Genomic DNA, 16,277 nt, shown 5'->3' on the forward strand with positions numbered 1-16,277 from the left:
TCGTGATTTTTGGCATTGATCTTAAGGTCTATGCTTCGAGAATGTGAAAAACGTAGCTCTTCTATCTATCTGTCTCTGTAGGGGAACGACTTGGCCGCCTAGCGGGTGCGGCGGTGCGGGCAGCTGCTGCGCAGGGAGGGCGGGGGGAGTCTCCCAAGGGATCCAGGCGCCTGGGCGGGGAGGGGGCTCAGGGCGGGAGCGGTTGCCACGGCAACTGCGGACGCTCCGTTCCAAGGAGCTGGTGCGCCTTGCGGGGGTGACGTCATGCTGCCGCTCATCACATGACAGGTGTAGAGCCTGAGAGGGACGGCGCAACAGCCCCAGCCCCGCTCACTTCCCTTCACCAATCATCCAGCGTCTTTCAGGTAGGGCTCGGCGCACGCCAATGACGAGATAGCGAGGTGCTGGGGCGGGCTTCTGCGTGGGGTAGTGCGTATGCGCTCTTTTTTGCGCCTGCGTGGTAGTGGGAGGCGGGGGGTGCTGAGGGGGAGGATGAGCGGGGCCGGCGCGGCGGAGGCGGTGAGGGGGGAGTCCCCGCTGCCGGGCGGTAGGAAGCGGGAGCTGCCGGTGGTGGCGGGGCTCGCCCAGCCCATTCTCAAGGGTGAGGGCTCTGGGGCTGGGCGGCTGCGGCTTGATTCGCGTCGAGGCCGCTGTTCAAACGCGGGGCCGCTCATTTCCGATTAGTCCCGAGGGGCCGGGCCTGGACGCCTGGGGTGGGAGTCGCAACAAACGGGCTCCGTGGGGGTGAGCAGGCGGCATGGCGGGGAAGTGGGAGCTCCGTGGGCAGGGGCCAGAAGGCAGCGGGCAGGGCCAAGGGTGGCGTGGCAGGGCCATGAGAAAGGATGCTGGCGGTCCCTAACCGCCAGTGTCACCACGTCTTAAATATGAAATTGTTCTGTCAGAAGCTCATCCTCTGTGTTTGCGGAAAAAAAACATCGTAGGCTGAAGAATGTGCAAATAAGTCTTATTCACTTTATATTGCTCGCTGTAAGTTGCCAGTGAGTGAGTGACTGAGAACTGGGTTGTCAGAGCTGAAGCGTTTCTTTATTTTGAGGTGAGCCATCATAAGAAAGTGCTGACAGCAAGCCCAGGAGTTAGTTAAGGCTCCCTGAGACTGACTTGGGTTTTGTATAATGCTGCGTCAGTGACCTGCCTCAAAGATTATCAGATATTTTGAGCTCTCTTGCTATTATTGATCATACCAGGGTTAAAATTATTGTGCAAATACAATAATTATTGTACACCTGGCAACACTGTTAACTCCTGAGGAATGAAGATTTAAGAAGGGATCATTGTAATGATGAGCCAAGAAGTCAAATGACTCCCTTCAGCACTGCCTGACTTGAAATGCCGCTGCCGCTGCTAGGCAGTTGGTTTGCAACTTTGGATGGAGCAGGAATCAAAGCGGGGTACAAGGTCACCTCTGGATCTGCCCTGCTGCCACACGACCCTGAATGCTGGGAGATCCTTTTAAGAGTGCCAGTGTCTGGGTAAATTATAAGAAACCAGGAGCTCCACTGATCTCTTGTAGGGAGGAGTTAAAAACTGCTTAAAGGACTGAAATAAGAGCTCCATGACAAGCAGCAAATAGAGCAGGGCAGAACAAAGGGTAGCTTGATGGGTGGTATGTCAAGACTATTTCAAAGAAGTGACTTAAAGAAGGGTTTAGGGCGATATCATTAATTTTAGGATTGAAGCCGAAATACACATTAACTTTATTGGCTTGTCCAGTCATTTGTTATCTATTAAAAAGCCACAACAAACTAGGCAAAACGGAGTCAAAAGATGTTTCTTTAGCCTGGTTGTAGTTAGAATCAAATGTATTTAAGTGTAAGAGGCTTAAATGTAACTTCCAATTCATAAAACAAAACCTAGCTGCCTTGAGCATCTTGACAGTGCATCCCATCCTTCACTGAAAGTTCTGCTCATGACTAAGTTAATGTGCACCCAAGTTACTGTTCTTAACTCTAGTCTGCAGGGCTGTGAAATAGGAGCTACATTATCAGGAGCAGCAAACAGACAGTAGAATTGCAAAATGAACAGCTTAATTAGTGTAACACTAAAACCATTACAGGATAGAGGGCTGTTAATGTCTGTGGAATAAAGAGTTTAGTAGGAATCAGGTAGATTATAATGAGCCATGAAGTCAATTGATTCTCTCAGCACTGCCTGACTTGAAATGTTGCTGTTACTGCCAGGCAGTTGGCTTGAAACTATGGGTGGAACAGGAATTTATATAGGGTGCAAGTGCACCAATGCATTCCCCCCCTTTGAAGCTGCTTTTGGCTGCCAAACCAAGCACTAGCATCTGAATCCAACCGACTGGCTGCTTTTTAGCTTGTGGTAGGTTAGCCCCCTATTGGAACACACATGGTCTCAATCAGCTGGACTCAAGTGCGTGGCAAGCCCCTCTGATTTGCCTAAACTGAGAGGTGCAGATCTCAGCTAAAAACAGGTGCCTTGTTTGTCTCCCAGCCCCCTTGTCCCATGGGAAGTATTAAAGAAATATCCAGATTGGTGCCTCAGAATGATGGTAGTTAATTGGGGTTAATAGCCATTTCATCTTCATGTGTAAACAGCTGCCTCCAGAATCCTGTTTTTGTGCAGACTGATCAGCCCTGGATTAAACCAGCTGATGTTTTCTAGTCTTTGTGCAGTTTTTTTCTCAGTAGTGGCAGCTGTGGTAAAAGCTCACTAAGCTCAAAAGCATGATGCTTTAAACAGGCTTAAACCTAAGAATCTGTTGGTGCCTTTGCTGGTGCTTGAAGCCCTCCTCACTGTTGGCTTCCTTCTGCTTTGTACCTTGCCTGTTAAAAGGGAGGGGGAGAAGCAGCTGCTAGATCTGCCTACTGGGGAGAAAAAGGGAGACTGATGTGAGGTCAGGGAAAAGAAGCCCCCAGTTGCAAACATGGAGTGGACCTGAAGCCCTGAGGAGACTGGACTCCTTATTGCTTGTGGCATTTGTTGCAAGCCAGTGGGTTCATTGACAGGTGGGGGAGGCTGCCTGATATGATCGTGGCATCCTTTGATATCTTGTGGGCTTTTTGGAGAACAGTGTCCCTTGTCTTTCAAGTGCTCCCTGCCTATGCTCCAGGGTGTTTGGAAAAGTAAACCATTCCCTTCCATTGCTTTATGTTCTAGATGTTGGTGAAATTCATTCTCGACTGCTGGATCACAGACCAGTGATCCAAGGAGAAATACGTTATTTCGTTAAAGAATTTGAAGTAAGTATTTATCATATGGAAATAGCTCTAGTAAAACTGCAGCATTTCATTAAAAAGTTTATCAAATGCTTACCTGCTGATGTGATTTGAAGCTATTTTTGTACCTTTTTAGCAAATCTTGCTTATGTATGTTAGAAAGGTTTATTTTAAGCATACAGCATGCATTTCCTCCATTGAATAGATGGAAATGTTCTTAGCAGGTCACTATTATGGAGTTATCTGGAAAATGAGGCAAGAATTAAAAATAAAACAAGCCCTTTCCGTACCTAATAGATGGCTTCCTGAAGCTTGCCAACCATCTGCTAATATTGATCAAGGAGAGAGTAACTGATACATCCTTGGACAGCTCCTAGAACAATGGTTCTCAGTCTTCTCAGAGTTGGGGCATGCCTCCACTATTTTTTTTTTTTGATGTGATGGCATCTCTGTTTGAGGACCACTGTTGGTGCTGCCTCAGCTTAGCTCAGTGCTTCTCAACCAGGCGCTGCTGCTGCTGTTCTATCCAGGTAAAACTGCCCAATGTGCCTGCTGCGCAGCCAGGGCATGTGTACACTTGTGCTGAATTAGGGCTCTCAGATAACCCTAAAGCAGTACAGGTTTGGTGACTCAGGCTGTAGCTTTTCCTGATCAAGCCCCATCATGCCTATCCAGGAAACAAAGGCATATGAGTGGAACTGGTCCTTGTGCCTCTGTTTCTCAGGGCAGCTTGAGGGGAACTGGACAAAGGAGGACTACAGCCAGAACCAGCTCTCCTGTTCTGCTGCGTTAGGGATTTCTGATGCAGGAGTGTGTGCATGCTGCAGCCCTGCCTATGGGGCAGTTTTACCTGGCCGCTGAACTTGTGTTAAAAGTGTTACATTACATCTATGCTGTAGGTTTAGCAAGCTTGCATTGCTTACATCTGATGTAATTGTGATCCTTTTCCTAGTCTAAATAAACCTGTGTTTCAAAGGGTAAATATGTACTTTTGTTGGAGTACCCCTGCAGCATTGCTATTGGTAACCTACCTAGCTAGATCAAAACTAGCTCTGGTACCTCTCCATGTGTTGCACTCAAACCTCTGACTACAGTAAAGGGTATGTCCAAAGGGGGGGGAGGGAGAGAGAGGGAGTGTAACAAGGTGGTGTTACTTGCTAACAGAAACATGTATAAAATCAAGTGTATTTAGAGTTGTAGATTAAAAAATATATGATGATTGTTAGTTACACTGGTACCGAACACCCACACAGCTGGTCATCCTATGTGGAGACAAACCATCAATATGGTATAAAATATCACCCACACAAATTCTTGCCTTTTGCAGTACAGCATAACAGATTCTGTTTGTTTAGACACCTTCATAATTATTTGTTGCCCCAACTGTCTGTCGGACTTTTTTGGCTGGAATGCATTAAAGTAATCTAGTTGTGATGTTACAGAGTCTTTTATTGATTATTACAGACCTAGCATCCAAGATGAATGATGTTCCAGGTCTGGCAGCAAAAGAGCCAGAATATCTTTAAATGGTATAAATTAAGAGCTTTATAAGAATCTGAAAAAAGTATTGTAAATATGTAACCGTTAAAAGAGTAGATTTCCTGTCCTAGCTCCTCCCCGATTTTCTTTTTTTCCTCCCCCCTCCCCATCCCCCGCTGAACAGCTTTGAGACAGAGTTGGTGAGTGAAGCGCTGCATTGTTGAATTGTGGGGTCACCCTGAGCAAGAACATGTTCAAATTAACTGTAATTGGTTACATTCTGGTTGGTACTTAAGGGTCTGATCTCTGATGGCATCTGAGGTCAGGATTTTCACATGTGTTTATTGAGGGGGGAGGTTCTACTTGGTTATTAATTGGGTGTAATGCCTATTTAAACACATCTCTCCACTGAAGTACATTGTGTATAAGCTTGAAATTTGCATGTATTGCCTCATGCTGGTTCTTGTTGGATTGGAACCTAAACAGCGTCACAGTGGACTCTTGGTTTAATAAGAGAACCATCAGTGAATGATAGTATGATGTCAGGTATGATACAGTAGACCATATTCAATCCAAAGTTTTAAGGATAATTATGAGACCTGAAGTATTGAGACTTTTTTAAAATAGCATGAATACTTGACTGTTAAACACCACAGAACCTTTCAGTAGCATTAAAGGTATTAGCTCAACTATTCTGTTCAGCTGAATTTGAATAATTGTTTTTATGAGCATATTACATTCACACTGCAGTGTCCACAGGTCACAGTATTTATTTCTCTTTTTTTCTGTCATAATATAGGTAGCAGTGTTGAGTTTGTTTCTGGGGTGGCTTTGGGTTTTTTGTGTGTTTGTGTTTTTTGTGGTTGGTTTTTTTTTTTTTTTTTTTGGTTGGCAACTAATAGTTTTAGTGGAGAGGTGACATGATCCATGCCAGACTATGACATTGTTTAGCATTCTGATTTGCCTGTGTGGTATTCCACTAGCAGAAGTAGAGATCCATATCAGTGCACAGGCATCATGGCTCAATACATAGGATCAGTGCATTGATGCATCTTTGTAGCATTTTGCATCATGAAAGACTTCTCCTGGGCTTTAAAAAAGCTATTGTGGGAAGGTCTGGAGCCTGCCTGCTTTATTTAAGGTCGTATTTGGCAGTCAAATTTGCCCACAGCTTTAAAAAAAAAAAAAAAAAAGACAACTGAAGCACTTTTCGTGATAGTGTTTTGTTCTGGGAATGTGTTAGTCTAGTTATGGGTGTCATGATTTCTTTTTTATTTTTTTTAAACCTTTAAAAAAGCCCATGTAACCCTTTCCTTGCTATGTGTATTGATACAGTATGATACATTTCTTGCACAACTTTTTAAATTGTTGTGCTTCTTGTCTTCAATTAAAATTTAATAGGTCATGATCTCGCTCCCTTGAAAAGATTGAAGTCTTTAAAGAAGAAAATTTTATACAAGATTAATTTTGAAGGTGTGAAATATAATCACCACAAGGTGGCAGCAAAAGTTCAGAAAACAGTTGATAGTTGTAAAACACTGTCAGTAAGAATAACTTTACTCTTAAATATTTTTGAAGAAAAAGAATTCAATATTAAAAGGCTTCAGTCAAGGTCTGGTTAGCATGATACACATCTCTGACTAATAATTTTTGGTTCTTTTTAAATAAGCTCCAATACAATTAAATGGTACTCTTTTTAGCTTGTACTCAAGTTCCGTAATAGGAGAAGAGTTACTTTGGCTCTAAAACATGCAGGTGACTTGCATAGTAATCCTTCCTGATTTAAAGATATGTTTTAAGTAGATTTAATTTGGCCCTATTCTAGTTCAAAAAGTCAAAATTAATGGTTTGCGCACTTTTAAAATTTTTTTCTTGTTTTGTAATTAAGGCCATGAACAGGTGCTTTTCTCAACACTAAAAGCTAACATACAGGCTATCAAGGTTTTTCTCACTCAATAAAATCATTTGTTCCTTGAAAAAGTATTATCCCTTTTAACCAGCAACTTCTCCAAAGAGCATACCTGTACACTTACCTTGGAACAACTAGTACCCCACAGGTCTTTGCTCTCCCTCTCTCCCTCCAAGGCTCTGTGATACTCCACTCAGAGGCCAACTGTAAGGGTGTTCTGCTAGAACCTCTCTGCTGCCAGGTTTGAACAATATCTGGACTCATCAAAACTGATTAAGAGGCATCAGACATGCTTGGTGGGGAGGGGGCAAGAAGAGCAGCTACTCATTGACAGCCTGGTATCAGGGCAGGCTGTCTATCATTGGGCTCCCCTGGGGATGGAGAAGGACCCAAAGAGCAGCACCATTGCCTCCTGCTCGGCTCTGAGGCAACTGTGTAGCCCTCCAGTCAAGGGACTAGAACTCCTGTACAGCCCCCTTCTCCTCGTGCTTTTCGTGGAACTGGAAATTCTTAGTGTTCAAATGGAACACCAGTCTGTACCCTAACAATAAGCATCAACAGTCCTGTATATCTGTCCACAAGATGTATCCTTTGAATTCAAGGTAGAGAGTACAGGGATACAGTAGACATTTTCCAGCCTCAGGGCTTCATCACATTCATTTCTTCTGTTCCATCCAAATGTCACCTACCATATCTACTCAAATACAAGAGGTTTTTTTCCCTTCCAACGTCCGTGGGGGGGAGGGAGCCCCTCGTCTTACATTTGCATGCAAGGAAACCTCAGTGAATACATTGTCTATATCACTAAACTGCTGCCAGAAGCAGCATGTGTTCAGTAATGGAAGCCAACTATGAGCTTGATTAAATGTAGCTGACCCTGAGCTCGAGTATAAAACGTAGCCCATATGGGGCAAACATACTGGATTCTTATTTATTTTTTTGTGATAGTTGGTGTTTTGGGACAAGTCGGTTCAGAATTGTATTGGCTGAACAGAGCTCAATCATTCAAGTCTGTGTGGTGCTCCCACCAGCAAGTATTCTTCCTCCCAGCCTCTTCAGTCTGGGGCTTCAGATACTTCCAAATCCATAACAGGTATCCTATGTATGAGCTCCAAGCCTGGAGGCCTTGAAGTGCACATGCTCCCTAGTCTTGCTTGCCCCCAGCCAAAAGACCAAAGGAGCAAGCTAGAGGAAAAGCCTGAGAGGAGTGCTAGGTTAGTACAGCCCATCAGAGTAAGATATGTGGTAGTGCCCATAGTGCACCATACGCCTCAATGCCAAATGTCTTTTTGAAGTCATGGTGACCCAATACATTGAATACATTCAACTTCCTCTTCACTTTTACAGCTGAGCTGTGCCTTTCTTTCCCATTTCTAGTATGTCCTATTTCTTCATCAGCTTTAAATGTTTATCAAACATCACCAAACGGGGTTCCGAACAGTTTACCTTTCTGCCTGTTGCATATGTTCAGTGTAAGCCCACCCTCCATGATATGGAGCCAGATCAGGTTGCCCTGCACCTCATCCGCATATACATTTTTGGAGGATCCTAGGATTCATTGCAAGACCACCTCGTTCCAGTCGTGAGTAGGGATTTAATTAGTACATGGATCCTATGTTGGGGTATCTGGTGTGTACACACGTACTGAGCAGTGCTGGGGTCACCATGGCTTGAAATGCTATTGACTTTGCTGGGGCCCATACAGTAAATCATGAACCTTTGGGCTTTGGACTAATATGCTTAATTTATACTCTATATAAGGAGGCACGATTTACTTGGCAGGGGAAATACTGTGACTATTAAGGTGGTTTTCCTAGTTACTGGGGATAACTGCTTTTCTGGCATGGGGTAGTACCTGTGGAGGTAATGTATAATTAACCTCCCACTTTCATTTCCAGTGGGAAGATCTTGGCTTTACACTTACTTTGTGGAAATAGGAGACTCCTCCCTAGCTTTCTCATGTGGGCCATATGGCTGAGGGTAAGTGAAACTTGGGGGCCTCCAAACTCCAAGCCTCCAGACTTGGGCCTGCAGGTAGGATGCCCGCCAAATGATTTGGAAGCGTCTGAAGCCCCAGGTGGAGATGAAGGATGTTTGCCGGTAGTAGGGCCACACATGGTTCTTGAATGACTCGCAAATTTGGAATGGATTTGGCTGATTTGGCTTGGAACATGAAAAATTATACTTAAAAATAATATAGATATACGCATACAGTAAAATTCCTGCTATCCGGAATACTTCACTAACCAGAATTTCCAACTGGCTGGACGTGGGAAGGGGGTGGGGGAAAGCTTGCACATGGCGGCCGCTGCTGCCACATCACCCTTTGCTGCTGCTGCTCCACTGTGCTGAGTGCCACCCTGCGCTGCACCTTGCAGCTGCCACCCCCACCCGCCCCCCGCTCCGCATTATCTGAAAACCTGGCTGGGTTATTTCAAATAACTTGAGTTTTTACATAACCGGCAATCCCCTTACCCCAGGGATACCGGATAACAGAGGTTGTACCTATAGAGATATATAGGTACAAAAGTGCTGCTTGTAGTGTGTATATGGAGTACCCGTGCTAAAACTTATAGCAGTTTCAAGAGTTAAACTTCATTAATTCTGGATGAGCTAAGTCTATGGGTACTTGTAATAATTTCCCTATATGCAAGAATAACAGATATGAAGGTCAGTGTTTTCAGATTTGTCCCTCACTTCTATGTGCTCAGGGATATGAACATCTGACAGTAAGGAGGGGAGAAGGGGCTGCAAGGGGACAAAAGCTGTGGGGGCAGAGGGCAAGGGAGCTACCTGACCCCTCAGATTTATTTTCCTTTCTGTAGCAGTAGGAGAGGGACAAGTTCAAGGCAAATCTCCAATAATTGGATTCTACACATGGAAAACTATAACAAATGTATAACTTTTCCATATATAGAATATAATTTTTGGCAGGCCACTTTATATTCAAGTAAATATGATATGGTACACTTTAAAGTTCGTTTACTATGGCTTTTATCCTTCTAGTACCAACAGCTTAAAAAATAATGAAGTGAAAGTTTACATATTTACATTTATTTACAGCAATAAGGTTAGAGACAGTTTACAACTCCTTAAATCCTGACACTGACTTCTGATTTTGAGACATGAGGTACATGTGCTTTAAGCCTGAGGCATATTCTTTCTTTAAAATATTAGCATATACTCTGTAGAGACAGTTGAGGACAAGTATGCTATTCCTAATCAGCAAGAGTTCTGTGCTGGAGGAATTGTTTTCTAATAATCCTAGAGCTATGAGGTCAGGAAGTCTGGGGTCTGTTTGTGAGTTGAATGTCTGCACCTTAAAATGGGGCAGTGATACTTGTCTCTCTTTTTTGTGAAGTACTGTTAGAATGTAATCTATTATATAAGTTTGTGATTAGCAAATTACACACCAGGAGTTGTCATCTTGCAGTTCTATGTATCGGTGTTTAAAACCCAGACAGTAAAAACTGTCTTGAGGTTTTGCTCCATCTTTGAATCCCTAGACTATTGCTGTGTTGCAGATGAGTCTTAACAGAAGAGTGCTTTGTAGTATAGCGGGTAACATGCATCTTCTGTTGCTTCTCAAGATAGACAGGGAAGCCAAAAAATGAGTCATGAGGTGAAAGGAAGCCAACAGGATGGAACTTGACTTGGTAGGTTTCTCAGTAGAGCACTCAGCTGGGAAGAGGATATCTGGGTTGTGGTCCCTGTTACTTCTGGAGGGTTTTTTTTAATGCATTTGGTACTAGGCGTCATTGGATAAGCAGTCCGTGGAGCTGAGAGTGTGGAGCTGAAGGCTTTCCCACATTCTCTTGCTTACTCTTCTAGTCCTGTGACTTGCATTCCTAGTGGTCCAGTTCCCCATCTCCTTCTCTAAGAATGAAGGCTGTCCCAATTCTATAAATTGGGGGTTTGTCATGTTCTAGGGAGGTTGAAGGTGCAAGTTAAAATCCTCTTGGGTTGAGGAGGGCCTTGTAGCATGTCCTGGGTAAATGCTTTAAGCATTATGCAAAATGGGGAATGGTGTCATCACCATCCTAGGCTATTGTTTTTAGCTGAACTCAGTACTCTTCTAGGTTGTGTTGTGGTCTGAGCCTGTTGTGGCTACTCTGGGGACTTCAGGAGAGTTTAGTTGGCTCCCAAGCACCAATTTGGATTGCTGTGGAGCTTAGAATTAGGTGCCAAGCTGCTCAAGCTTAGTCACTTCTGAAAATGCCCAGGACACTTAAGTATAAATGTCTAGGGAATTTTGTGTGCTGAAATAGAAACACCAAACCATGTTAGATGCCTAATACATATTGTGGTTGCTAAAGCAAAGCCAAGCTGCATAGCTTTTTGTGACTTTGCTGCCCTAATTCTGCTTAAGTTCTGTTTCAGTATCTTTGGCACTACTTCAAAGCTGACTCCAAAACTTACTTGCCTTCATAAAGCCCTGGATATCTGCCAGTTATGTACATAGCTTGTATTATTGCATTTCTCAGCTAAAGTGAAGCTGTCAGCCAGTCAGGAAGTAGAATGACTGTCTTTTTTTTGTCTGTAAACTTTTTATTATTCATGTGTGTAAATGTGGTGTGTTCTGCTCTCCTGCTCTTCTCTTTTTGGTATACACAACCATTATTGCAAATCAGCTGTCTTCTGAAATAGCACATCTCTCAGTTCACCACGTCTTTTTAATAAAATGCTAACATTTTTCACAGAGGCGAGGAATGTGTCTGAAATGGATTTCTGTGTTGCGCTAGTAAGACAACTTTCTTTCTTAGTAAAGCCTTTTTCACCTGTAATATAAAGATCATAAATAAAGTAACTTTGAAGTGACAACAATGATCCCTTGCATTAATTGGAATGAATTTAATAGTTTATAACCTTGGGAACTACAGTATTTCTATAGAGCAGGGCTGGCTGGTTTCTTAGCAGCCAGGGACCGCAGGCAGTACCAGAAAAAGACCTGGGTGCTTCAGCCTCCCCCCCCATCAAGACCTCCCACTACTATGTGCACAGCCCAGGTCTCCCACATCACAGGCACAGCCCAGCTTCCTCTTGCAGCATGTACCTGAGCTCCTTTTCCTGGCCATGTGTCACATGCCCAGGACAGCCTGACACTCCCTGGCCATATGCAAAGTACTCCAACCCCTCTCCCCTCTGGGAACATTGTACAGGCAGCCAACCTGCAGCACACCACGCAAGGACCCTGGATCTCTCCTTTTCTGAGCATGGAGCCTAGTAGCTTCCAACCACGTACATAACACTGGAAGCCTGGCCCTCTCCTGCTGCAGTGCCCTGCACCCAAGAGTGGGAGTAGGAATTGGAAGCTGGAGGAAGGAAGGAGAGGTTGGAGGCTGGCTGCAAGAGTGGAGTGGTAGCTGGGATTGGGGGGTGGTGCATAAACCTTACCACTGTCAAGGCCCCAGTCAATCAGCCCAGCTATAGAGTGTGTATGGGGGAGGGAGGTTAATTCATGGTTACTGATTAATTATCCACTTCATTCCTGTTTGTCTTATACTTGACATATTAAAGATGCATGCTCCAGGTATCTGAGAACAGAGTCTGATATGTTGTCGCAAATCTTGAGGCATGCCATTATAGCTAAAGAATTTTAAAATGGTTGCATTATTATCAGCCATTCAGGAAAAACATGCAAGACACAAAGATTTTCCTTCTTCTATTTTTCTTACAGGAAAAACGTGGCCTCCGTGAACTGAGAGTTCTTGAAAGCCTCAAGAACATGATCTATGAGACAAATAACCAAATTCTTCCGAAATGTGAGCAGGTGATGCATGACAGCCTGAATGAAGCTTTCAAGAGATGTAAGCAAGAAGCTCTTTCTTCCTTTTAAAATATTACATTAAAGAAAACAATTTAAAGTACTTTGAACTTAGCAGTGTTAGCACAAATCATATTTTATGCTGGAATTTAGTTGAGTCATTGATCATGATAATGCTTAATTCTCTGATCCGTGCAACTTTAGAAGCTGTAAAATAAATGTATTTCTGCTCTATTTTCCCCTAATTTGGCTTCTGTTAATGTTATTCTGAAAGCTTCCGTTGAATTCACTAAGAGTTTTTCATACCATAGAAGGGTAGCCAAACTTGCCCTACATATTTGTAATGGGAGGCAGTGTCATCAAGTAGATAAAGCACTGGACTGAGCTTCAGTTTCTTATATTCAGTTCCAGACTCTGCCACAGTGCTGCTTGGGTGCCCTTTGCCAAGTCACTTAGCATCTCAATGCCTCTGTTCTCTGATGGGAAGTGATGATACTGACCTTTGTAAAGTACTTGGAGATCTACAGATGAAAAGTGCTATTTAAGAACTAGGTATTATCCCAAACTTTGTATGTCTGTGAAAGAAGGCTCCTGTTATTACTATGAATCTGGCATTGGTACATTCTTGTTAACTGCTTACTTGTATGCAATCATTTCTCTACTGAGGCCCCTGTCTGACTAATTTTGTTGGTGCTTTTGTATTCTATACTTTCATATCAGCAAGCAGCACAGTTGCCCGATTCAGGAAATTAGGTAGTAACCCCAAATTTTAATCTAAAGAAACAAATAAATTGTTTGCCAGGTGTGTTCCCATTCCCTCTCCCTTCCCCACTATTACTTTATGCAATATTTCACCTCTAGTATGTTGCATAAACATGCTATATAATCTTATATGGATTTATATGGATCCTGATATGTATAGGCCTGTCTGCTCTACCCAGCACTGTGCTAGGGAGAGGAGCAGTGGAGCAAGCTATATTCACTTTGTGCATGTTAGCTTCTGAAACTGATGTCACTTACCCAGCACCTCACAAGGGAGGCTATGGGCCAAGACCAGGAGAGTGAGCTTATTAGCATGGACCCAGTGTTGCATCAAACTGATTCCATTCCATCTGTTTTCAGAGTTTCACCTTGGTGCTCGTTAGGACTGTCCTGGGGAGATATATGGGGCGCCCATAAATTAGTATGCTTGTAATAAAAGTGTTAAAAAGCCTTATTATGTGATGTTGTAAATGAAGCCTGTATCCTAATGTATTCTAAAAGGCAGTGCAACCTGGCTATCAGTACCTCACTGTGAATGTTTTAACACCGCAAGATAATTAAGCTGTAATATTTCTTTAAGGATTATAGAAGCGTAATTGAGATTTCAGGAAATTTAAGTTGTGTTTGTAAGAGAAGTGCTTTGATGAAAAACGAGTTTATTTCACTCTGCCCAACATGTAGAATATGGTTAAATAAATCTGAAATTGGCTGTGAATATAGTTAATGTTATCACTAAGACGTTCATAGAGCCAGGATTGACTGGCTCCAACTGAATTGTTTTATTTAATCATGAAAAATTGAAAAAAGAAACCAATAACAAAGAAACAACCAAAACATAGTATTTGCCCCATCTATTTCTAGTCACTGGTTTACAAGATGGTTTGAACTTTTCTGAGGTGCTGAGTTAGGGTACTGTAACTTGTCAGCAATATTAAGGAATATGGGTATAAGAGAAGTTGGCTGCCTCTCTATATTGGGTCCTGGAAAGCACAAGGGCACAACTTTAGTAGTGTGTGTCCCCATAGTTAGCACTGTAGAACACTTCCTGCAGATATTGGCAAAGGCATTTTTCCCCAGGTAAGCGACCCCAGTTGGGGGGAAAAAAACCCAGTCTTTGTGTACAGCGATACTCTTGCAGTGGGCTCTGGTGTTGAAGCCATTTTCAGGCAGGCTTCCCTTTGACTTAAGACAGCTGATTAATTGACTGCAATTTGTTTATTTCAGTGCAGGCAGCCAGCCAAAGGATCCACAAACTCCAGGAGAGGGAGCAGGGAGAAAGAGAGGTAAAGACATACAAGTGAATTTATAATGTAACCTAAGCATAAGACCCTCAAACAGCAAGCTTATTTGCTTACCTACAAATCCATCAGTGAAGTAAAACTTAGAAATACATTTTTATTGCAACTTGCCAGAAGTACGACTTCCTTTGGAATGACTTCTGCAAAAGTAGAGGAGTGGGATAGAGCAACCAGAAATGTGTTTTAGGAGCGCAAAGGTAATGGAGCCACCAGCCCTTCCTTTTACTCTCTCAACATATGGAAACTTCTTTTAAAACATTTTTCCTCTTCAGTATTTTTCCTTCTTTGCTCAGAGTGTGGTATTTGTCACATAGAAGTTTTAAAAGAAAAAAAAAAACCCTCTTTCTGTGGAACAAAAAACACCCACCAGCCCACCAGAATGGAAATGTAAAGCTTTCCTGGGTAGTTGAAAACATTGAGCATATTATATGTATTGCTTGCTGAAAAGGAAGCATTTCATACTTGTGGATGGGTTTAATGAAAAGCCATATTATAGGAACATGCGAATCATTGGAATCCTTCACTGTGCTGCACTTTGCTTGTTTAAATTACATCTACTCTAAGCCTCAGATTTGGAAAATAATACAAAAATTAGTTTCCTCTGGCACTTCTAGATTTCCCTACTGCCCCTTTCATAGTTGTATTCCATTGTTATCTTTTACTTGCAGAACTGAACTTCATAATTCTGTGGTGATTAAGAAAGTTATCAAAGCTGCTATTCTAGCCCTAAGTAGAACTTGCAGTGATGTGTGACGACAGATGTTTGCATTTTTCCTTCCTCTTTTCAGAATGTCACACTTTGCATGGTCAATTTTGAAAAGATAGCCGTTTCATATGAACCTGAGTACTTTATAGTGTCAGACCCTGCTAGTGTGTAGATTTATTATATTTAACACAGCAGTGTAGATAATTATAAAACCCCTTGATAAAAAACTAATAGCTTTTATAGTTCTGCTGCTCTCTTTTTTTAATGGAACTTAAAAGGTAGAGTGCACTTTTTTTCAAAATATTCCTTGTATTAAACCTCCGTTCTCAAATGGTGACACTATAACTAGAGCAATAGTGAATAGCTACCATTCAGGCTTCATGCATGTTGTTTTTAAAGTTTTCTTTAGTAAAATTTTAATACCTTAGGTTGAAACTTTCCTAGTCTGCTCCATATTGGCAGGGTGTGTGTGTGTGCATGTGTGGTGTTTTTTATTTTTATTATTTTAATTTGCTTGTTTCAGTCACTTAAGGGGAAACATTTGTCCCATTCTTCTCTCTCTCATTGCACTTGGAAAACAAACTGCTTTTGGTTGGGGGGCGGTGGGGGGTGTGCATGCATGTGCACATACATGCACACTTTTTAATAAAACTCAAAAGTTATTAGGAAAATGGCTTTCACCAAGGAGGGAAGTGCCTTTGGGGGTGCCAGGAAAAGCTAGTCTTCTTTTGCATTTGAAAAGGGATCTCTCCACTTGTGAGCTACCTATGATGCAATTTCTTTCAGTTACTGAAATCTACCAGTTAAATGAAGTAATGCTACACAGTGTACACACATAGGTGACTGGTAGGAGGGGTATGGGGGGGGGGGGGGGGGGGGGCACGTGCCCCCCCTGACAGAACCATCCCCCACTGCCAACGCCGGCTTCTGTGAGTGCTCGCCAGCCCCGTCCCCACCACTACTGCTGACTTCTTTGGGCGCCCCCCCAGGCTCAGGAGGCACCAGTCGCCCATGTATACACATGTGGGTAAGTGATACATAAAGTGTTTTGTGTAGATTTTAAATTATCCATTGAATGAGGTAGGGCTCTATCTGCCTAATTGAGCGCTCACCTTGTTCAAGCCAGTGTCTAGTCAGCTAGTTCCAGGATGTTCAGTAC

The 16,277-nt window shown here is 42.9% G+C and overlaps 1 protein-coding gene across 9 annotated transcripts in view; it reads left to right on the forward strand.

Moving 5' to 3' along the window:
* Positions 1-303: 303 nt before the first annotated feature.
* Positions 304-16,277, forward strand: part of BLOC1S5 (biogenesis of lysosomal organelles complex 1 subunit 5) — a 31,193-nt gene continuing 15,219 nt past the window's right edge. The window contains exons 1-5 of one of the 9 annotated variants that reach the window (XM_059724447.1): positions 304-365; positions 3,142-3,224; positions 8,487-8,568; positions 12,266-12,395; positions 14,339-14,397. In XM_059724447.1, the coding sequence (XP_059580430.1) occupies positions 8,548-8,568; positions 12,266-12,395; positions 14,339-14,397 (210 nt within the window). In that variant the 5' untranslated portion in view covers positions 304-365; positions 3,142-3,224; positions 8,487-8,547. Of the gene's footprint in view, positions 366-477; positions 602-856; positions 1,055-2,658; positions 2,991-3,141; positions 3,225-7,575; positions 8,171-8,486; positions 8,569-12,265; positions 12,396-14,338; positions 14,398-16,277 lie in introns of those variants that run through there. The other 8 variants (XM_059724448.1, XM_059724446.1, XM_019491115.2 and 5 more) reach the window with 8 other exon arrangements.

This window comes from Alligator mississippiensis, chromosome 3 (genome assembly GCF_030867095.1).
Source record: "Alligator mississippiensis isolate rAllMis1 chromosome 3, rAllMis1, whole genome shotgun sequence".
Lineage (NCBI taxonomy): Eukaryota > Metazoa > Chordata > Crocodylia > Alligatoridae > Alligator > Alligator mississippiensis.